The 22,479-nt window shown below is 51.4% G+C and overlaps 1 protein-coding gene across 6 annotated transcripts in view; it reads left to right on the top strand.

Annotated features, from left to right (window-relative positions):
• CAMSAP1 (calmodulin regulated spectrin associated protein 1) overlaps window positions 1-14,732 on the top strand; it is a 103,792-nt gene extending 89,060 nt beyond the window's left edge. For all 6 annotated transcript variants that reach the window (XM_037987010.2, XM_008005665.3, XM_037987011.2 and 3 more), the window contains 7 exons: window positions 35-2,456; window positions 4,111-4,247; window positions 4,639-4,847; window positions 5,173-5,275; window positions 7,239-7,354; window positions 8,067-8,185; window positions 11,600-14,732. In XM_037987010.2, the coding sequence (XP_037842938.2) occupies window positions 35-2,456; window positions 4,111-4,247; window positions 4,639-4,847; window positions 5,173-5,275; window positions 7,239-7,354; window positions 8,067-8,185; window positions 11,600-11,902 (3,409 nt within the window). In that variant the 3' untranslated portion in view covers window positions 11,903-14,732. The remainder of the gene's footprint in view (window positions 1-34; window positions 2,457-4,110; window positions 4,248-4,638; window positions 4,848-5,172; window positions 5,276-7,238; window positions 7,355-8,066; window positions 8,186-11,599) is intronic.
• The last annotated feature ends 7,747 nt before the right edge of the window (window positions 14,733-22,479 follow it).

Here is a 22,479-nt window from a genome sequence, read left to right as displayed (position 1 = left end):
GCAGCGCACCCAGTGGGCCTTCCCTGTGTTTCAGGCCTGCGTCCCAGCCGACACCTTTTGCTCTCCATCATGCTGCGAGTTGTGAAGTGGATCCCAGCTCTGGCGACAGCATCAGCTTGGCCCGCTCCATCAGCAAAGACAGTTTGGCATCCAATATTGTTAATCTGACCCCACAGAACCAGCCACACCCCACCGCCGTGAAGACCCATGGGAAGAGCCTCCTGAACAATGTCAGTATTGAGGATGAGGAAGAGGAGCTTGTGGCTATCGTTAGAGCAGATGTGGCTCCCCAGCAGGCTGACCTGGAGTTCCCCAGGGCCTCACCCCGGGCCTCAGGCCTTATAGCAAGTGCCCGGTCTCCCCAAGGACAACTGGACACCTCAGAAAGTAAGCCTGACAGTTTTTTCTTGGAGCCTTTGATGCCAGCGGTGCTTAAGCCAGCGAAAGAGAAGCAGGTGATCACCAAGGAGGATGAACGGGGGGAAGGGAGACCGAGGAGCATCACGTCCAGGAGGCCCAGCGAGGGCCCCCAGCCTTTGGTACGAAGGAAAGTGACTGGTAGTCGTGACTTGAATAGGACTTTTACCCCAATTCCATGCTCAGAATTTCCCATGGGCATCGACCCCACCGAGACAGGACCACAGTCAGTGGAGACCATGGGAGAGGTGTGTGGGGGGCCTCTGGCCCTTGGCGGATTCGATCCGTTCCCCCAGGGACCATCCACAGATGGCTTCTTCCTTCATGTAGACAGGGCTGATGAGGACACTGAGGGAAGGCTGTATGTTAGTTGTTCAAAAAGCCCCAACTCCCACGATTCAGAGCCGTGGACTCTCCTCAGGCAGGATTCTGACTCGGATGTGGTGGACATAGAGGAAGCCGAGCATGATTTCCTGGGCGAGGCCCATCCTGTGGTTCTCAGCAGATACGTCGGGGAGGAAGAGTCGGCGAAACTGCAGGAGGACATGAAGGTGAAGGAACATGAAGACAAAGATGACGCCAGTGGCCGCTCAAGCCCCTGCCTGAGCACAGCGTCTCAGATGAGCAGCGTCTCTGTGGCGAGTGGGAGTGTGAAGATGACCAGCTTTGCAGAGAGGAAGCTCCAGAGACTCAACAGCTGCGAGACCAAGTCCAGCACCAGCAGCTCCCAAAAGACCACACCAGATGCGTCCGAGAGCTGCCCGGCCCCTCTGACGACATGGAGGCAGAAGAGGGAGCAGAGCCCGGGCCGGCATGGCAGGGACCCCGCCAGCCTCCTGGCGTCTGAGCTGGTACAGCTGCACATGCAGCTGGAGGAGAAGCGCAGGGCCATCGAGGCCCAGAAGAAGAAGATGGAGGCGCTGTCGGCAAGGCAGCGCCTGAAGCTCGGCAAGGCTGCGTTCCTGCATGTGGTGAAGAAGGGCAAGGCCGAGGCTGCCCTGCCCCTCAGGCCGGAGCACTTTTCAAAGGAGTACTCTCAGCACAACGGGGAGGACTGTGGGGATGGCGTTTCCAAAACTGAAGACTTTCTCGTGAAGGAGGAGCAGAGAGAGGAGCTCCTTCACGAGCCTCAGGATGTGGACAGAGAGAGCCTGGCCTTTGCTCAGCAACATAAAGTCAAAGACCCTGTGGCTCTGCATGAGCTGGAGAGGAGTAAGGTGATCTCCGCCGCCCTCCTGGAGGACACCGTTGGGGAGGTTGTCGACGTGAACGAATGCGACCTTTCCATCGAGAAGCTCAACGAAACCATCAGTACGCTGCAGCAGGCCATCCTGAAAATCTCTCAGCAGCAGGAGCAGCTTCTCCTGAAGTCTCCCACAGTCCCGGTGCCGGGCTCTAAGAGTAACTCGCAGGACCACAAAGTGAAGGCGCCAGTCCACTTCGTGGAGCCACTCTCTCCTACGGGCGTGGCTGGCCACCGCAAAGCCCCCCGGCTGGGTCAGGGCCGGAATTCCCGTTCCGGAAGGCCAGCGGAGCTGAAGGTCCCAAAAGACAGGCCACAGGGCTCCTCCCGAAGTAAAACCCCAACGCCCAGTGTAGAGACACTCCCGCACTTGAGACCCTTCCCTGCCAGCAGCCACCCTCGGACGCCCACGGACCCTGGCCTGGACGGTGCCCTGGAGCCCAGTGGTGACCCACATGGGAAGTGTCTCTTCGATAGTTACAGGCTCCACGATGAAAGCAACCAGCGGACACTTACTCTGTCCTCTTCCAAAGATACCAACATTCTTTCAGAGCAGATGAGCCTCAAAGAAGTTCTGGATGCAAGTGTGAAGGAGGCGGGGCCCAGCTCCTCAGATGTCTTGGGAAAAGAGAGCATCCCCGTGGAGGAGCCTCTGAGGAGCAGGGCCAGCCTCATTGAAGTGGACCTCTCTGACCTGAAGGCCCCTGATGAGGACGGGGAGCTGGCAAGCCTGGATGGCTCAGCGGACCTCATCAGCGAAGGTGACCAGAAGCCGGGGGTCGGCTTCTTCTTCAAGGTAAGGGATCAGTAGCATCTGTTTCAGGCACTCGTGATGTGTTGCCACCCAACGTGATTGTGAGTGAGTTAGAAAACACAGATCTGCGCCAGGCTGGCCAGCCGCTCCTGTAAGAGGCCAAGGGATGCGTGTGTTTAGCTTTACGGTCCACAGAGTCTCTGTCCCGAGGACTCCACTTGGCCAGAGGCAGCCCTGGGCAGTACGAATGCAAGGGAGCGTGGCGTGGCTGAGATGACTTTGTTATGAGCCCTAAAACTGGAATTTCATGTGATTTTCAACATTGTTTGCTTTGCTGGTTTTCCAGTCAAAACCCTGTTGTCGCCCCATCCCACCCCAAAATGTAAAAAGCGTTCATCATTAGAATGCTCTGGCGGTGGCCAGGCCTGGCCTGTGGGCTGAAGTTTGCCAACCTCTGATATAGCAACTTCAAAAAACATTTTTTATATGTCTGTCTTGTAATTTTTTTTCTTAGAGATGAAGGGAAGCGTAAACTGAACTGTTTTAATAGTCAGTGCATCACATGATGTTTCGCTGTGACGTTCGTCATCTCCTAAGATGATAAGACCATATTTTTGTTGTAGCTTTTCAATGTTGAGACAGATGTTGATACACAGTTACGGTATTGGGTGCAGCAATGTGCCGTACAGGTCTGTGGCCTAGGAGCAGTGGCTGACCTCGCCGAGGCCTGTGGGGGGCGCTGCCAGCCAGGTGCGCACACACTCCGTGATGCTCACAGGACAGCGACGTCGCCTAAGGACCTATTTCTCAGAATGTTTTCTCTCGGCAAGGGACACGCAACTGTTTCTGCTTTGCCTCCAAGCAGTTATGAATTTGACTGAGAGGCCAAATCATCAGGCGGATCTTAGCAAAAGAGGCAAGCTTTATTTGGTGGTTGCACTTCTGAAATGTAAACAAATTAGTGACCACCTTCAGTATTCTCTTTTTTGCTTTTTTTTTGACAGAGTCTGGCTCTGTCGCCCAGGCTGGAATAAAAGGGCATGATCTTGGCTCACTGCAACCTCTGTCTCCCAAGTTGAAACGATTCTCCTGCCTCAGCCTCCTGAGTAGCTGGGATTACAGGCGTGTGCCACCATGCCCAGCTAATTTTTTTTTTTTTTTTTTTTTTTTTAAGTGGAGACAGGGTTTTGCCATGTTGGCCAGACTGGTCTTGAACTCCTGACCTCAGGTGATCCACACTTCTTGGCCTCCCAAAGTGCTAGGATTACAGGTGTGAGCCACCCCACCTAGCCAATTTTTGTATTTTTAGTAGAGACAGGGTTTCGCCATGTTGGGCAGGCTGGTCTCGAACTCCTGACCTCAAGTGATTCACCCACTTCAGCCTCCCAAAGTGCTGGGATTACAGGAATGAGCCACTGTGCCCAGCCTCGCTCTTATTTTGGAAATAGACGTGTACTTTTTAAGGCAAACTGGATCTCACGTGAGATGTTTGGAAAGTTGGGTGATGCCGAGTGCCTTTGAAATGCACTGGTTTGTCTTTTGTATTTTAGAGTCTGTAACGGTTAAAGAAAAGCGTAGAAGTCTTTATGCGTTAAACTTTTAAAGGTGTAGTGACAGTCAGCTGCTGGGTCGAGTGTGGCCGTGTCGGGCGTCTGAGGGGGTTCCTGTCATGCTCTGTGTGGCTTCTGTCTTGCAGGACGAACAGAAAGCGGAAGATGAGCTCGCCAAGAAGCGGGCGGCCTTCCTCCTGAAGCAGCAGCGCAAGGCCGAGGAGGCCCGCGTGCGCAAGCAGCAGCTGGAAGCAGAGGTGGAGCTCAAGCGTGATGAAGCCCGGTAAGCCTCCCGCCGTGGCAGAAAGCAGACTGGGCAGGAGCCTGGTGGGTCCCTGGCGGCCCCCGTCCCGTTCCTGGCACTGGGCATGGGCCATGGCAGTGAGTGCCTCTGAGGGTCGTACTCCTCCCATGGGTGGCCTCCCTGAACTTTCACGGCCCCTGCTGATCTGCAGTGAGGATGTGCGTTGCGGGTGGCCAGTGAGGCTGTGTGGCCTGGTGGCTCATCTGCAGGACTGCCCTTGCAGCCTCGGTGCCCGCTTGTGGAGGCTGGCCACCCTTGGTCCCAGCGGCCGGGGAGAACCCGAGAAACGCGCCTGGACAGAGCGCCGCGGCGCAGGCGTCATAGAAGAAGCCCGGTGACCGAGCAGTGTCTGGGCCTGTGTTTCTCTCAGGCGCAAAGCTGAGGAAGACCGGGTCCGGAAGGAGGAGGAGAAGGCGCGGCGCGAGCTCATCAAGCAGGAGTACCTGCGGAGGAAGCAGCAGCAGATCCTAGAGGAGCAGGGGCTCGGCAAGCCCAAGTCAAAGCCGAAGAAGCCGCGGCCGAAGTCGGTGCACCGGGAAGAGTCGTGCAGCGACTCCGGCACCAAGTGCTCCTCCACCCGTAAGCGGCCCTGGCCCTCACACGGGCAGCGCTTCCTTCCGCGGGCAGCGGCCTCACGTTCTTCAGCTCATTGCAGTTTTGTCAAGAGTGGTGTGAGGCAGGAAGGGTGGGGATGATTTTCCCCGTTTCACGGATGACAGTGTTGAGGCCAGAGTCTCTGAGATGTGCGGCACATCCAGGCGCAGCCTGGCTCCCTGGGGCGGGGTGGGGTCGCGGCCTCTCTGGCCGAGCTCTGCAGAGCCAGGTGAGGGGTAAAGGTACAGAGGACAGGTACCTGTCTGTCGGAATCTGTTCATGAACCATCATCTGTTTCTGTCTCTGGCAGCTGATAACTTGAGCCGGACTCAGTCAGGCTCCAGCCTGTCTTTGGCCTCTGCGGCGACAACAGAACCCGAGAGCGTTCATTCTGGGGGCACACCCTCTCAGCGGTAAGGGACTGGAGACGGCGGCATGGCCCGAGGCTGGAGCACGTTGGGGGGGGGGGTGGGCGGGGGCCAGGGTGGGACTTCCTGATTAAAAACAATGAGAAAGGCTTTTGTAACTTTAGTTTTGATATAATTTCACATTTACAGAACAGTTGCAATAATGTCATCAGGAATTCCAGTGCCCTTCACACGGGCTCCCCAACTGGTTAAACTTGGCAGCCTTTGCCTGATCACCCTCCCCTTTCCCCCACCCCACACATGCACGCCTGCTTCTTCATCATTATGAGTCCCTTGGAGTCCAAGCATGGTGGCTTCCCCCATGATTCCAGCACTTTTGAAGGCTGAGGCAGGAGGATCACTTAGGCCCTGGAGTCCCAGACCAGCCTGCACAACAGAGTGAGACCCCCATCTCTACAAAAAATACAAAAAAAGTTAGCTGGGTGTGGTGGCATGCACCTGTAGTCCCAGCTACTTAGGAAGCTGAGGTGGTGGCATCGCTCGAGCCCAGGAAGTTGAGGCTGCAGTGAGCTGTGCTCACACTACTGCACTCCAGCCTGGGCGACAGTAAGACGCTGCCAAAAACCCGAAAACCAAACAGAAAAAAACCACTCCGTTGGAGATGTTGGGCCTTTTTTGCTTTAATACTTCAGTGTGTATTTCCTGGAACGAGGAAGTTTTCTCGTGTAATCAGTTACCAAGCCAGCACTTTCATCCAATTTGCGGTCCCCATTCAGCTGTCCTCAGTTGTCTCGAGAGTGTCGCTGACAACCGTGGTGTTCCCTAGTCTAGGATCTGGTTTGGGGTGACGAATGGCCTTGAAATGCCATGTCCCTTTAGTCTCCTTCCGTCCAGAGCAGTTCCTTAGCCTTTCTGTGCCTTTCTGGACCTTGACTTTTGGTAACCACAGGTCAGTTATCCTTCTGGCTGCCTCTCAGTTTCGGTTTCCTGTGATGAGACTGGGGCCTCACGCTTCTGACTGAGCAGCCCAGAAGTGAGCGTGTGTCTTTCTCAACGCAGCCTCTCAGGTGGGCCCCAGGACTGCTCCTGTGGTGAGGAAGTAACTTTGGGAGAGAGGCTGGAGACTGGTCTGGACCTCACGGAACTGTCCACAAGGGCTTTAGTGATCACTGTGGAGCTCCTGCTCACTGCTTCCTCCACGTGTGCTGTCAGCTCCTGTGGGAGCAAGGGCCTCCCCCGCCCATGTGTCCCTTTATTGTTATGTGCACACCGTGTGGCCCCTGTTCTGTCTGCACCTATGGACCATGTTTTCTTGTCTCTTCACCCGACTCGTGACTCCTTGTTGTCTCTGGGCTTTGTGGCGGATCCCTCGGAGGGACTGCAGATTCTGTTTGGGTTTTGTTCTGGTGGTCAGTTACCGTGGCTGGCTTCAGACTCCAGCACTGTCTGCCTGCTTTGTGAGAGCAGCAGCCGACATCTCTGAGCAGCTGTGTTCGGCCTTTTGGCATCTTTGGTGCTCAGTGGAGACTCCCTGCAGGGTGGAGCTCAGGCCTTCCAGGGATCAGTCACTGGGGCCCAGGTTTTCAGACTCGGCCCACTGTGGCCCCTCCTTCCCTAGGCCTCATTCCTGGCTGGGCAGCAGCACAAGTGGTCCAAACTTCATCCTCTGGCTTCCTGAGCCAGCGGCACTGTGCCCTGTCCTGTGCCTGTGCCCTGCTCAAGGGGGCGGTGCCTCGAGCAAGGGCTGCGTGGAGGTGAACCCCTTCGTTGAAGGACTGACTCCCCTCTGTCCTCATCACTCCCTAGTACCTGAAGTGTTTGCTTTTGTAGTTTGCTCGGAGTGTCTGTACTGTGTGGGGGTTGTGGCGACTCGAGCCCCCACCGTCACTGGAAGCCTCCTCCCCTGCTGATGTGCTTCCTGTCCTTGTTGCGGGCCGGCCCCTTGCCAGCGGTGGTGAGAGGAAGCCAGCGCTTCACCTGCCTGTCTCTTGTCTGTTTCTGCCCGCAGAGTGGAATCGATGGAAGCCCTGCCCATACTGAGCCGTAACCCGAGCAGGAGCACAGACCGAGACTGGGAGACCGCGTCGGCAGCGTCTTCCTTGGCCTCGGTGGCTGAGTACACAGGTGACGGCCTTCACCCTCCTTAGAGGTCATCGTGGGCATGGCCGCATGCCTTTGCCTGGCTCTTTCAATATCTGTTCTCTGTTTTGGTCTAAAAAGTATTTTTCTAACAAAGATGTTTTATTTAGTGAAAGAGAGCTATTTTTAGCTCTTTGGTGCTGAAATTGGCATGTAGTTTAGTAGAAGCTCTTAGTCCTGCCTTACCCTCCTAGCCATATGCCTTGCTGTCTGCTGTGCAGGGGGCAGCGGACCTGGGGGCAGCAGAGCCCGGGAGTGGCAGAGACCGGGAGTGGCAGAGCCCTGGAGTGGTGGGAGTGCTGGGCTCTCACCAGCTGCCCTTGGAGCAGGTGTGGGCTCAGGGCACGGTGAACTGGAGGTGTTGCTGTGGCTGAGGAGTCTGTCCTGGGGCCTTTGAACTTTAGACTTTTTACAAGGTTTTTTCCTGGTTTTGTCTTTTTTTTTTATAGTTAAGACACTGAATTTAGAAAGGGGATAAATTATTGATTACTTTCGTCTTTAGTTGTCTAAAAGTTTGTAACTTAAAATTGTTTTGAATAAATTTTAAGTGACTTTTACTTCCCATTTTTAAATAATCATAAATATCTTTAATTCAGCCTACCCATTGCTTGCTTCTAAGACATCGTTGGTTTTTTTTTGTGTGTGCGTGTTCGTGCCTTGAAATAATAATTTTGCCAATCCTGGCCTCATTTCTTAGGTCCCAAGCTCTTTAAGGAGCCCAGTAGCAAATCAAACAAGCCGATTATTCACAATGCCATATCCCATTGCTGCCTGGCTGGAAAAGTGAATGAACCCCACAAGAATTCCATATTGGAGGCAAGTATCACGTTTCAACCTCAGTTTTTATGTGAAGTAAAAAATGTTTGTAAATTAAGCATTCCTTCTACAAGAAAACACCCCAAATCTTTGATGAACGAGAGTTGCTAGGGAGGATGCAGATTTCAGGGAAGGCCGTTCCAGGCAGGTGGGAGTGAGGCGTGCCAAGGTCCAGGGGCTGCAGCGAGCCTGTGCTGGAGGAACACCCAGGAGGACAGGGCGGGGTTCAGAGGCTACATCCCTGTGTGGGGCCTCTGTGGGCTGAGGAAAGACTCAGCTTTACTCAGAGTGAGACAGTGGATGCAGGTGTGGGCAGAGGAGAGCCAGGAACCCACCTGCCCTTCCCAGTAGATCAGAGCAGTCAGCAGGGAAGCCAGGGAGGCAGCCTGGTGGTGAGTGAGGAACAGGGGCCAGGGCCGGAGTGGTGGGGTGGGGAGGACGGAGCGGGGAGGGTGGGAGGAGGCGTGCACCTGCTGAGCGTGTGGACTCCGGAGCACACAGTGTGCATGCCCAGGGAGGGGCTTGGAAGCAGGAATCTGAGGGTCCTGCGTGGGGTCTAGGCTGGCCCCTGAGGGGCAGGACTGGAATTCCAGGGGAGAGGAGGCAGAGCCACTGGCACCCGCCCCAGATTCAGGCCCGTGTGTGGCCTTAAGTTGCTGACCTTGGGATACAGCGGCTTGTGAATGAAAATTATGCAACAGTCTGTCACCCACCAGAAATTCTGCTTTTTAATAATTAAGACTAACCCCTGGTCCTTAGTTGGTTTGGTTGTAAAAATTAAAGTGACATACGGAATTTGTGACCCACTTTAAAACGGATGTGTTCTTCTTGGTAGTGAAGATCATCTAGACTAAGAGTGGCTCCAACCTAGGCAGGTCCCATGGGACTGGGGACAGAAGCGGCCATGGTCATGCCCTTCCTGCTTAGATTTCCACATGGAGAGGTGGTTGGCCCCTTGTATCAGTGGCCCCCAGGATCACCTTGCATGTGGAGATGCACTGGAACGACTCGTGGCCCTCAGTGTGGAGTCGACCCATGGCTTAGATTTATTCCAGCACTGTGGAGGGAGCCAGAGCCACGGGGTGAGGAGGGAGAAGACAGAGGCAGGGCCAGACCCTGTGCAGCTCTCTCTGCTCTCGTTCTTCCAGCAGCAGATCCACAGCAGCCTGTGGGCCATGGAAAGCCCTTTTGAAACTGGATGCCCTGAGCTCTCGCTGAGGGCTGGTCACGAGGCACACCCCTTTCCCATTGTGCAGCAGTGTGCCTGATGCCTGGGAGGAAACTAGCGTTAGCGTGTGGACCAGCAGTTGAGACTCAGGGAGGCCCTCCTGTCAGCCAGTGAGTGACTGGGAGCTCTGCAGATAGTAAGTTCCCAGGCGCCCGCTGAGGGCTGCCCAGCAGACAGGACAGCAGCCATCTCAGCTGTGCCACGTAAGCTGTAGGCACCACATGCTTCCTTACCGCACAGGCAGCAATAAGTAAATAAGATGAACCCCACTCCCCACAGTCCCACTGCCCCTACAAATTAAATGTTTCTTTCTTTTTGGCATCTAATTCTGTTCATATTTAAACACAGTGTTTGTAGGGTTGAAATCAGTATTATATATACACTTTTGGATTCTTTTAAAAAATATATATTATTTAAAATAATAAGCCCCATTATATGCTGTTACATTGTGTATTTATGAAAAGTAACTTTTCTAAAGGCAAATAAATAGAAGAGTGGCATTGACATAAGAGGGCTGACATCTCAGCCGCTCGTGCCTTCCGTCCATTACAGCCACACGGCCCAGGACCTTGGGAAGGTTCCTCCGCACACTCGTGAGAGGCAATGAGGCCTTAGCCTTTCGAGGTCAAGGGTTTGACCCTGAGATTCCTGGGAAGGCCTCAGGACGCCTGGGCCACATGTGGAGAACTGCTGGGGCAGACCCATGTGCTCCCATTCCCAGGCATGTGGAGGGTCTGTTTTTAAAAGTTACCAAAACACTTGAAGATATGTTTTAAAGTTTAGAATACAATCAACAAACACTGCGACAGGCATCAGCGGTTTGTCATATTTACTTCAGATTCTTCTTTTTTTTTGAGATGGAATCTCGCTCTGTCGCCCAGGCTGGAGTGTGGTGATGCGATCTCAGCTCACTGCAACCTCCACCCCTCCAGGCTCAAGTGATTCTCTGAGTAGCTGGGACTACATACCTGGCTAATTTTTGTATTGTTAGTAGAGATGGGGTTTCACCATACTGGCCAGGCTAGTCTTGAACTCCTGACCTCAAGTGATCCGCCCACCTCAGCCTCCCAAAGTGCTGACGTTACAGGTGTGAGCCACCGCGCTCGGCCCAAACAGCTTTGTGAGATATCATTCATATACCGTAAAATTTACCCTTTTAAACTATACCATTCATTGGTTTTTAGTACATTCATAGAATAGCACAACTATCACCACCGCCTAATTCCAGAACATTTTCATCCTCACAAAAAGAAACTCCGCCCCCGTGAACAGTCACTCCCCTCGTCTTCCTGCGCCCCAGCTCTTGGCAGTTACCAGTCTGCTGTCTGTCTCCATGGATTTGTCTGTTCTGGGCATTTATATAAATGGAATCATAATTTATATGACCTTTTGGGTTGGACTTCTTTCACTTAGCATGATGCTCTGAGGTTTCTCAGTGTAATGTGTACCGGGACTCCGTTCCTTTTCATAGCTGGGTAATGCTCCATTGCATGCTCGGACCCTGTACTGTTCATCTCGTCATCTGCTGATGCACACTTGGGTTGATTCTGCGTAAAACATTTTTGATCAATACAGAACAGGTGCACATGTTTTTGGGGGTATGTGTGATGTTTCTGTTTCTGCTTTTGGCCTGTGAGGGATAGTACTGTTATTTGTATGCAGTGTTTTGTGTGGATGTGTGTTTTCATTTCCCTTGAGTACATACGTGAGAGAGGAATTGCTGCGTCCCACGGTAACTGCCTGACAGTTTGGAGAACGGCCAAGTTGTTTTTCACAGCAGCTGCTGTGCTCTGCATCCTCCCGGCAGTGAACGAGCCCCGTGGCTCGCCAGCGCTGATTACCGCCCTGCTTCTGTGTTCCAGCTGTCCTTGTGGGCATGACGCGGCGTCTCTTTCTGACTGGCATTTCTCTGGTGGCTAATGATGAGCATCTTTTCATATACTTTTCCACTTAATTGTAAAAGCATTTTTTTCCCCTTGCTTGCCTAGACTTCTTAAGTCAAGTCTCAGTGGCATGTCATGCTCTAGGACGGTCTGCCATAATGGTTTACAACAGGCAGGCTGTAGGTGACAGGTGGGGGAACTTCCCACGGAGCAGTGCCGGTTGAGCCGCTGTGGGAGCCTAACTCATGGCGATTGGAGTGGCCTTGAAGTGTTTGTCTCTTTCTCTTTTCTCTCTCCACACAGGAGCTGGAGAAGTGTGACGCCAATCACTACATCATACTGTTTCGTGATGCTGGCTGCCAGTTCAGGGCACTTTACTGCTACTATCCTGACACTGAGGAAATCTACAAACTCACTGGCACGGGGCCAAAGAACATCACCAAGAAAATGATCGACAAGCTGTATAAATACAGCTCAGACCGAAAACAGTTTAACTTGATCCCAGCCAAAACCATGTCTGTCAGTGTGGATGCACTCACAATCCACAACCACCTGTGGCAGCCCAAGCGGCCCGCAGTGCCAAAGAAGGGCCAGACTCGTAAATGACCCCGGTGCAGCCGGTGTCCGAAGGGTGACCCAGACTCGTAAATGACGCCCTTGTGGCTGGCATCCAGAGGGTGCCACGGGGTCCTTATTTATTGTTTTCATCTATTTGGGTACGAAGTGTGCAAAGTCACAGACCTTTTGCAAAGACGTTTCTAGACAACAGAAGAAAACCCTTCTCTCAGTGCTCATCTCACGCAGAGGATGCCAGGCAGGGCGAGGATGGGGGAGTAGATGCCGCCTTTGCAGTAGCTCGCACTGCTGTGGCCACCACTGACCACTGAGGCTCCCGGAGGAGGGTGTTCACAGCGAGGTCCCAGGCCACGGAGCTCCCTTACTTGAAGTTCTCCTTCAGCATAGATTAGATGTGATCCACTTTGCTTTCTCGCTTCTCACCTCACCCCCTTGCACATTGCCTGACACCCTCATGTTGGCCAGCTGTAATCTCATGTGACTGTAGGACTGAGGCTCAACCTTGGCTTGGGGTGTTTGAATGTCTATAGCAAAGGAATTCATAATGGGAAATCTTTTTCATTTGAGAAATTGTATGATACTTATTGATTGTGTCTACTGCCAACATTTATATTCAATTCTAAGATTTCTGAAAAAAAATTCTTATCCCTTGCTGCTCAGAAAAAGTTTACTGAAAATACCAGTTCACTAAAAGCACTGAAATCTGCAAAATCTGTCTTCTGCTAAAATAATGTTTACAAATGTGAAGATGATGATTTCTGGCACACAGTCATGAGGATGGGGAATGGCACTAGGAGCTGATGTTTGCTTCATTTAAAGTAGGCAAGCCGAGCCAACTGCAGCCGTCATTAATTAAGTTTCGGATAGTACTCTAATGATTTGTTCACTTTAATAAAGACAGATTTTGGTGAAGTAGAATATTTTTCATTCTGAGCATGTTTGTCCCATAAGGTGATGCACTTAAGCTGACAGTCCCTTTAGTGGTTTTGTTAGGTCACGGCTTGTCCTGTCTGGATTCTGCATCTGGAAGCGCTGCATGCTCTCAGAGGAGCATGCTCTTTTCCGTGTAGATGGATAATTTTGTTTTGTTGCCTATTTGAAAACAAGTGGTTATTTGCAGTTATTTCAGAACTCCAAGTAAGTGGATGGCTTTGGGTGCTTTCTGCCTTGGTCCCAATGGTGTTGATGCTTCTGCGGAGCGGACGTTCCCGGGAGCAGGTGCGTGCTAGCCACAGCTGCCAGACACTGCAGCAACTGACCAGCTGCCGGAAGATTCTGGAGCCACTAACATTAGTTTTGCACATATTTTCTTGGGAGTGTTACTTGAATCTATCTCGAACTGCAGAAGAAATTAAAGATCAATAGGGAGAAAAAGTTAGAGACAAGTGTAACTGTTACATAATTTTAGATAAGAAACGTGAGTTGTGTACATAAGGAAGGCGGGAACATGGTACAGAAGGCTAGAAGGAATTACAGGTCTTATTCCCCTTTCCTCAGTCCTTTGAAGAAAAGGACGGTCTCTTGCGATTTTGTATATATCGTGTTCAACACAGCCACTCTCTGTCCTGTAAATAGGGAACTAAAGGCTGTATGATTTCTCAAGTGCTGAGTCACACATCCTGAGTGAGCTTTCTGTTACCATACTTTCACACGTGGGCTTCATTTCTCACTGTATGTTTGATATGATATTACCGTATTTATTTTAAGAAAGCACTAAGATGTAATAAAGTGATGAACTAATTTGCTTTACATTGAATCGTATGTGTGAGGTTGCTGTGGTTCATTTCTCTGACCAGGCGACACCAACTCCTTGCTTTATAGGAGTTTCACTTTTTTTTTTTTTTTTTTTTTTTTTTTACCATGGCCCTATTGAAGTCAGTGGAATTGGATTATTTTTAATGAAGAGCTAGAAAATGTCTGTCATAGAGCTGGGAAATTGCATTCCCATGGGACTTCTGAGTCAATTCTGGATTTTCTCCATGGAATGCGTCAGTTTGTGGAACATCCTGAAACTTGTCCCTGAGCATGTGGGATTTTTCACTGTCTGTTGCGAGTAAGCACCAACATGGCACGGACATTCCTGACGTCCCAAGTCCCCAGGCCATTGTTGGCCTAATGGTTGACAGAAACGTCCCTGCATTCTTCATGCTTGGACACAGCAGCCCTTTTAATTTGTCTTGAAAAGGTTCGGACACAGGATTAATTTTCGTGGTGGTGCTTTTGGGCCTTTCTGGCTTGGGTGGTGGGAAAGTCATGATTTTGCAGTTGATAACACTGACCGATAGCTCTGTTATCAGTGTCTGCCATTTTCAAAGCCTCTGCAGTGGTGTTTGTGTCTCGTTGCAAATTTCTTTCAGCGGAAAGCTTGCACATCTTTCCTTGCCTCTCAGAATTCTAACCTTGTTATTTAAGACAAGCTGCTCTACCCATTTAGGATATCACTTTGTAAAGAAAGTGTAAACCAAATGATTCAATGTATGACGAAGTTTATGTGTAAATCCTTGGTAATGCTAGAATTCTGGGAGCCCAGAAGGGTTGAAAGAGAAATGAAACTTGTGTGAGTCCTATTATTTTACACGTGTATGTGCAGATACGTTCTACCCACACGTGTGCGTGCACATGGCTGTGTGCGTGCACCAAACGCACTGCTTTCCATGTGTCCTTTTGACTTTCTATGCGTGTCACTGCGGTGCAGTCTCTTAGCAGACTTCAGGCCCAAACTGTATTCTTCACTCAGGCAAAATTGAAAAGTGGAATAATTCTAAATTACTTCTAGGTTATACTTTTACCTCCCTGAAATTGTAGTTGTCACTTGGAGGGCAAAATATTTATTGAAATAAAATTTTCTGTTAAAAATTCATCAACTTGGAGAATGTTTTACACTTGATTGTGATTTATTTTGTGCAATGGGATTTGACTTGTGAGAAGTGCCAACGGGCATCTCTACAGCAGCTGCATTTCACCTTTTCTGGGAATGTTTTTGAAAAGGACAGTAGCTGTATCTCTCCACCATTGTTTTGATCAAGTCTGTCTGTGTTACTGGGAAGGAGACACACCCAGGACTGCATCTCTGACTTTCACAGCTGCCTTTTCTTACAGGGCTTGAGTGGGTGCCTTGCTGTTGTCTAGAGTTTTTTTCTGGTGTATTTTTAAGGACAGTCCAGGGGGTTCGGACATCACCAGCGGATTTGGACGTCACCAGCGGAGCCATGTAGGGTACTCTGTCATTCACAGTCTCCATTTGCTACAATTTATCACATTTGAAGGCCCAGGCTGTGGGGTTTGTTAGAGGTTTCAGAGAGCCGAACTTGCTCTTGTAAGAAACTTGGACTCCCGGGAGCATCTTGCCGTACAGATGGCAAGTTTCTCTCCTTCTCGTGCCGTTTTTCAGGATTATGAACTAGGAAAGTAAATTTCAGCTGTGGAAGTGAGTGCCCTCGTGCCTCCACCATCTAGAAGAGGGGTGATCTCCACCTGCAAGCTGTTTGCAGATGCCTCATTTTGTTCTTTCTCCATTAGAAAGAGCAAGTTAAATTTCCCCAGTTATTTCTCATGTAGCAATACTTTGCCAAAGCAACATATAATGGGAATGAATGACAGGGGAAAGGAATAGATTAGCAGACTCCACATAGACAAGCCCAGGCACAAAACTTGTGAATGAATTGCTGAGTGATTTGTTTCAGGGTAGAACATTTATTTGCAATGAAAAATTTGGGTTGCTTCTGGTTCAAAAGTATTAAACCACATTTCCCATACAAATGAATTTCTACGCTAGTATCACGATGATGGTCAGCAACTAACCAGTTTGGCCTTGGAGCCACTTCTCAGTAGCTCTCTTTTTTCATCTGGTAAATGATGCTCCCGAACTGCAAACTAAGATACTCTAGCTCTGACAGCCTGAGATTCAGGGTGTGGCCTGCCATTCAGATGTGCATAGCGTGTTGGCTTCATCTGTGCACACAGCCTGCAGGAGGATGATGATCCTGCTCTGAGTGTGGCTTGCCACTAACGGGGCTCCAGACATGCTGTCGGGAGCACACAGGGATGATGCTTGCAGGACCCATGTTGCTGCCACAGGGCAAGGTTGAGAAAAGCCCACGTTGCACCCAGCTTGCTTACTCCCAGTTGGAGATCTCATGTCCTTTCTCTCTCATTGTGGCAAGAATGACACACATCCTTCTAGTTTTATGCTATCATGAAAAGTTCCCTTTATAGTTGAAATGATTAATAACAAGGTGGGTTGGATGGATGGAGACTCCTGTACGATAGATGTGCTGGCAGAGGTATCAGCTGTTGGAGTTGGGCCCAGAGGACCCCAGTGGGTGCTTGCTTTGTGTCTTCCCCGGACAGCCCCTGGGCCTGCGTCGGTGTGCACCATGGGGTGCTGATGCTTCGGGATGGGCATTTAAAGTCTTGAGTTTTTTAAGGCCGGGAGTGGTGGCCCACGTCTGTAATCCCAGCACTTTGGGAGGCTGAGGTGGGAAGATTACCTGACAGGTCAGGAGTTTGAGACCAGCCTGGCCAAAAGGGTGAAACCCCATCTCCATTAAAAATACAAAAAATTAGCCGGGTGCGGTGGCGGGCGCCTGTGGTCCCAGCGGCAGGAGAATCGCTGGAACCTGGGAGACGGAGCTTGCAGTGATCTGAGATCGCGCCACTACACTCCAGCCTGGGTGACAGAGTGAGTCTCCGTCTCAAAAATAAATAAATACATATTGGGTTTTTTAAAAACTTGATTTTTTAGTTGAACTGATAAATCTCTCTAATTTCCATTTTTTCCAGGAGACCTTTTTTTTTTTTTTTTCTTTTTATGCCAGGTGGTAAATTTTTGTTTTCATTACAATGCAATCCTTATTCTTTCAAAGTTTAAAGTAGAACATACTTAGAGAAAAGCAGATTCCCAGCATCCAGCCCAATAAACTTTTGGCAAAGTACGTGTTCTGGTTTTAAAATCAGTGGTTCCCAGTATTTGTCACCAAAGTTCCCCCCTGTAACATTTGGCTCCTAAATTCTATTTATCGATACATATCTTTGCTCTGTTTTAGTAGACATTTGACTGCCAGTACAAGTCGGCCTGGCAAGGTTGACTGACAAGCTGGACAGTTCCTGTGGCCCCTTGGAGGTGCTGTGAAGGCAGAGTGTTGGGCATCCGGTGGGCACGCGGGTTTCTGTTCCATTATTGACATTATTTCTGTGTATGTTTCTTCAGGTCGGACTCTCGTTCAGCTTGCAGGTTGCCGCGTTGTTTCTTGGGTAGTGTTTCCTCATCCCAGGCAATCAACTTGGTGGGGCACAAGCATTGTCATTCCTGGGGAAGTTACTCCCGACTGCCGGCTGGCTGCACACTCGGTCCTGGAGCAGACCTGCCGGTTGCAGACCTGGGCATTTGATGTTTATTTTCCTTGAGGATGACTTTTGCTGTCGTTCTTCCATGACAGTCTTCAAGGGCCAGAGGTGGACAGTGTAGCCCCAGGTGGCACACAGCCAGGTGAGGGACGCGGGGACCCATGCGCATCCGCAGGCCGCACAGCGGTGCCTTTTCCTTGGTGGGCTGTGCTTGGCTCTTAGATCGTGGTGGCTGCACCAGGAGGTGTTGGTAAAAGCCGGTGAAGCCTCCTGTTGGGGTGAGGTCAGCGACACCGCCCTCGCTCCTCCAGCAGAGGAAGCCTGTGTTGTGTACATCAGCGTCCCGTGCAGCCCACAGGATGTGGTGATGTGGTGGTGGCCGCGGAAGGCGAAGGGGAGGGTGCGACCACCCTGAGCTTTGCAGTTTGGGTCAGAGAGCAGCCGTGGGCCAGTGGGCAGAGGCCGGGCCATCTTCCCTGCGGGTGCTGGGTGAGTGCCAGTGGCCGGCACACGGGACAGTCAGTGCGTGGTGAGGATGCCGTCCTGGGCCCTGGTCTTGGTGGAGGCTCTGCCTGGAAGCCCGCTTGCTGTAAGAATGCCACCATGTTCTCAAGGGAAGGGGGAACATTTTTCAGGGAGGAATGGTATCCACGAATAGTCAGACAAAATTAGCCTTAATAACTGTGGGCCTATCTGTTAGGGAAAGAAAAGAAATGAGATCACCACTTATGTGACTATTTTGGCTACAAATTGGGTTTTTAAACTAAGCTGCAAAACTTCAAGTCCTTTGGTGCAAAGACTGTGAACAGTGGAGACCGTCGGGCTCCTGGCCTAAGCCCTGCCTTCCGGGAGCAGTGAGGGCCCGTGGGCTGTGCGCACGCCCAGTGCCCAGTGGCTCGGGAGCGCCCTCTGGAGGGCTCCGGTGCACACAGCAGGCCAGACATGGGGTGAGGCGGTGGCACTCTGAACCTGGTGGTTAAAGAGTCCTAATCCTGGGCTGGGCACACTGGAGAGGGCTGTTCCAGTCAGCCTCCCACTGACTTCCTCAGGAGGAGGCTTGGGCGGAGTGTGTGTGTGTGTGGGGGGGGGGTGGGGTGTGTGTGGCAGGCACAGGAGCTACGTCAAGCGAGGAACAGGGGGTACACAGGGCAGAGCCCACCGCGTGCCAGGCTAGCAGTTCCTGCAGAGCAGCCGTGTCACAAACGCCGCCTGTGAACACACTCTTGTGTTTGGCACCTCGTCCCCAGGAGTCTGTTGTGGGTGGAGCAGTCTTGTGAGTGTGCAGACTTCGACCTGGTGCTGGGAGGGGGCGACAGCAGACGATTGGCGATTAGGCTGAGGATCACTTCCCCATACTCCGTCCCTTAGAGACAGCACCAGCCACGTCCTCCCTGCAGAGCACTTGGGCGAGGTGTGGACCCAGCTGGAAAGTGGGTGGTAGAGGGTTCATTTATTGTTTTGAAGATGGATCTGCTTTTTGTTTTTTTCTTTTTGAGATGGACTTTCACTCTGTCGCCCAGGCTGGAGTACAGTGGCACGATCTCAGCTCACTACAACCTCCGCCTCCCAGGTTCAAGTGATTCTCCTGCCTCAGCCTCCCGAGTAGCTGTGACTACAGGCACACGCCAGCACGCCTGACTGATTTTTGTATTTTTGGTAGAGACGGGGTTTCACCATGTTGGCCAGGCTGGTCTCGAACTCCTGACCTCAGGTGATGCGCCCATCTCGGCCTCCCAAAGTGCTGGGATTACAGGCGTGAGCCACCAAGCCCAGTCTGCATCTTCTTTTTTGTCTGAGAATTCAGAAGCAAATGGGTTTTCCTCTATTTACTGAGAAGCTGTAGGCCTGACTTCTATGCTTTCAAATAAAAACTGGTAATGTAGATCTTGTTTTAGAAGCCCTACAGAAGTAGCATTTCAGCCTCGGAGATTTACGGTACAAAGGAAAGGCCTCATTCTGAAGTGCGAGGCAAGGGGCGAGGGGGGTTTCCCACAAGCCTGGCTGGGGCTGTGGTGGGAGCCGGCGCCCCTTTTCTTCCTGGAACACACCCAGGTGGGTGCCCTGCAGGAAGCTCTGGGCTGCCGTCTCTCCTTTGGAGTTAATATCCTTGCCCTGCACTGGAAGTGAATTGATTGCATACACAGCCCTTGAGATATATATATATATGCTTTCCTTGAAAGTATCAACTGTGCAAACAGTTCAGAAGTGCACAGGAGAGAACAGAACAAAAAGCTGCCCTGCCCTGCCCTGCCCTGCCCCTTCCCCACAGCACATGGCTGTTGGTGTCTCCAGACTCTCTGAGTGGCTACACCCCTCTCCACACCGTGCATCCCACACCGGCGTCACCGCGTGAGCAGATGCACCTGCACCAGTGCTTACCAGCCCTGCCCTCCTGGAGCTTACGGGCCGGCCAGTGCACAGGCAGATGAGGATAGCAGTGTCCGGTGACGACTTCGTATTTCACGGAATCTAAGATGTCTTTCATTTTAAGATGCATCATGATTTTGTGTCACCAAGAAAGAAATGCTGCCCATGAAACTATGCCACGCTGTTGATGTTAAGATGCTCGGCTTTCAAAGATGTTGAAGTGTGTACAGCACCGGTGGGGGTGTACGTCTGGGCCTCAGTGGAGCTCATGGGGGTGGCCATTTGAGAAAGCGGCAGGAGGAGAGGAGCTGTTGGCCCATCTGTGGTGGAGTCCAGGACCTGAGGATGACTCGAGGTCCTCCCTGCGTGGTTCATGAAGCAAGCCTGGACGCACTTGGGTCTCTGCAGGTGGGGGAAGATCTGCCCAGAGCGTGCCCTGTCCCAGGCCCCTCCTGGCACCGCCACTGCTCTGCCAAGCCTGTCTCCAGCCCTGAGACCAGGTCCTGGGAGCGCTGGCTGGGGGCTGGGATGCGCTGGGCTCGTGTGGGATTCTCAGGGCCCCAGGATTGGACTTTCCTGGACTGGTGGGTGTGGTGTGGGTTGTCACTGCTTTGTCTGTTCCTTTCCCGGGCACTGGGGAGGTCCGGGCACTAGGGAGGTTGACTTGTTTTTTCAAATGGGGATGGGCCTAACACGCTGCTGCTTCTAGGAGATTTCCATTCACTTCCTTGGCCCACTTTTAATGAGGTTGCTTTATTTGGGTGGGCTTTTTTCCCTATTGATCCGTAGAACTTCTTCCAGCGATCAAGATGACAGGGCACCTCTCCTTTTGTGAGCAGCGGACATGCCAAGCTGGGGCTCCTCTGTGTGGTGTTGGCGTTTGAGATGCACCATGCGCTGCCCAGTGTCTTTGGCATTTTTTTTTTTTTTTTTTAAAGACGTCTCGCTCTGTCGCCCAGGCTGGAGTGCAGTGGTGTAATCTTGGCTCACTGAAACCTCTGCCTCCTGGGTTCAAGCAATTCTCCTGCCTCAGCCTCCTGAGTAGCTGGGACTATAGGCGCCCGCCACCACACCCAGCTAATTTTTGTATTTTTAGTAGAGATGGGGTTTCTCCATGTTGGTTGGGCTGGCCTCAAACTCCTGACCTCGTGGTCCACCCACCTCGGCCTCCTAAAGTGCTGGGATTACAGGCGTGAGCCACCGCGCCCGGCCGATTGGCAGTTTCTTGATGGCAACAGAAGTTGAGCCTATTTACATCTTTTTATGGTCATGGAGTTTCCTCCTGTGAAACGTCTGTACAAGCTTTTTGCCTGTTTTTCTCCTGAGTCATCTTTTCCTAATTAATTTACAGAAGATAAATTTTTGAAAGACAATATACAGAAGGTATAAGTATCTTCTATTCTGTGGCTCTTCAATTTTTTTGTTGGTGATACACAGAAGTTTTTAAGATTATGTGGCCAGATTGTCAATGTTCTTATTAGAGTTTAAGAAATCTAGGCTGGGCGCGGTGGCTCATGCCTGTAATCCCAGGACTTTGGGAGGCCGAGGCGGGCGGATCACGAGGTCAGGAGATCGAGACCATCCTGGCTAACGCGGTGAAACCCCATCTTTACTAAATACAAAAACTTAGCCGGGCATGGTGGTGGGCACCTGTAGTCCCAGCTACTTGGGAGGCTGAGGCAGGAGAATGGCGTGAACCCGGGAGGCGGAGCTTGCAGTGAGCGGAGATCATGCTACTGCACTCCAGCCTGGGTGACAGAGTGAGACTCTGTCTCAAAAAAAGAAAAAAAAAGAAATCTAGGTTGGGTGCAGTGGCTCACACCTGTAACCCCAGCACTTTGGGAGGCTGAGGCAGGTGGATCATCTGAGGTCAGGAGTTCAAGACCAGCCTGGTCAACATGGTGAAACTTCATCTCTACTAAAAATATAAAAACTAGCCGGGCGTGGTGGTGGGCGCCTGTAATCCCAGCTACTCAGGAGGTTGAGGCAGGAGAATTGCTTGAACCCAGGAGATGGAGGTTGCAGTGAGCTGACACAGTGCCACGGCACTCCAGCCTCGGCGACAGATTGAGACTGCCTGTCAGAGAAGAAGAAAAAAAAAGAATTCTTTCCCTACCACGGAGTCACGAAGGTATTTTTGAAACTACCTTCTAAACCTTTTTCTTTTTTCCTTTGGGTTTTGATATTTCAGCCTATTATTACGCACCTGGATTTGGCTTTTATCGGGCTTGTGAATGAGGTGGAAGTCCATATAATTTGTTTTCTATGAGGGTATCTAATGATCCCAGAGCCACTTCTCGGATACGCCATCCCTCCTCCCCTGTTTGGCAGTGCCAGTTTTGCTGTGGTTTTGTTTCTGTACTTCAAGTCTATTGGTCTCTGGTGAGCAGAGCAGTGCTCTCCCTGCACCCTCAGAGATGTCCATATTCTGACCTCTGGGTGTTTTGTTACACAGGGAAGGGGAATCAAAGTTGAAGATGGGCTGGGCGCGGTGGCTCAAGCCTGTTATCCCAGCACTTTGGGAGGCCGAGACGGGCGGATCACGAGGTCAGGAGATCGAGACCATCCTGGCTAACCCGGTGAAACCCCATCTCTACTAAAAAATACAAAAAAACTAGCCGGGCGAGGTGGCGGGCGCCTGTAGTCCCAGCTACTCGGGAGGCTGAGGCAGGAGAATGGCGTGAACCCGGGAGGCGGAGCTTGCAGTGAGCTGAGATCCGGCCAGTGCACTCCAGCCTGGGCGACAGAGCGAGACTCCATCTCAAAAAAAAAAAAAAAGTTGAAGATGGAATTCAGGTTGCTAATCAGATGATCTTGAGATGGGAGATCAGCCTAGACTGTTAGGGGGTCCCATGTCATCACAAGGGTGTCTCAAGTGTGGGACGGGTGCAGAG

This window comes from Chlorocebus sabaeus, chromosome 12 (assembly GCF_047675955.1).
Source record: "Chlorocebus sabaeus isolate Y175 chromosome 12, mChlSab1.0.hap1, whole genome shotgun sequence".
Taxonomy (NCBI): domain Eukaryota; kingdom Metazoa; phylum Chordata; class Mammalia; order Primates; family Cercopithecidae; genus Chlorocebus; species Chlorocebus sabaeus.
This window is presented reverse-complemented; position numbering and strand designations above follow the sequence as displayed.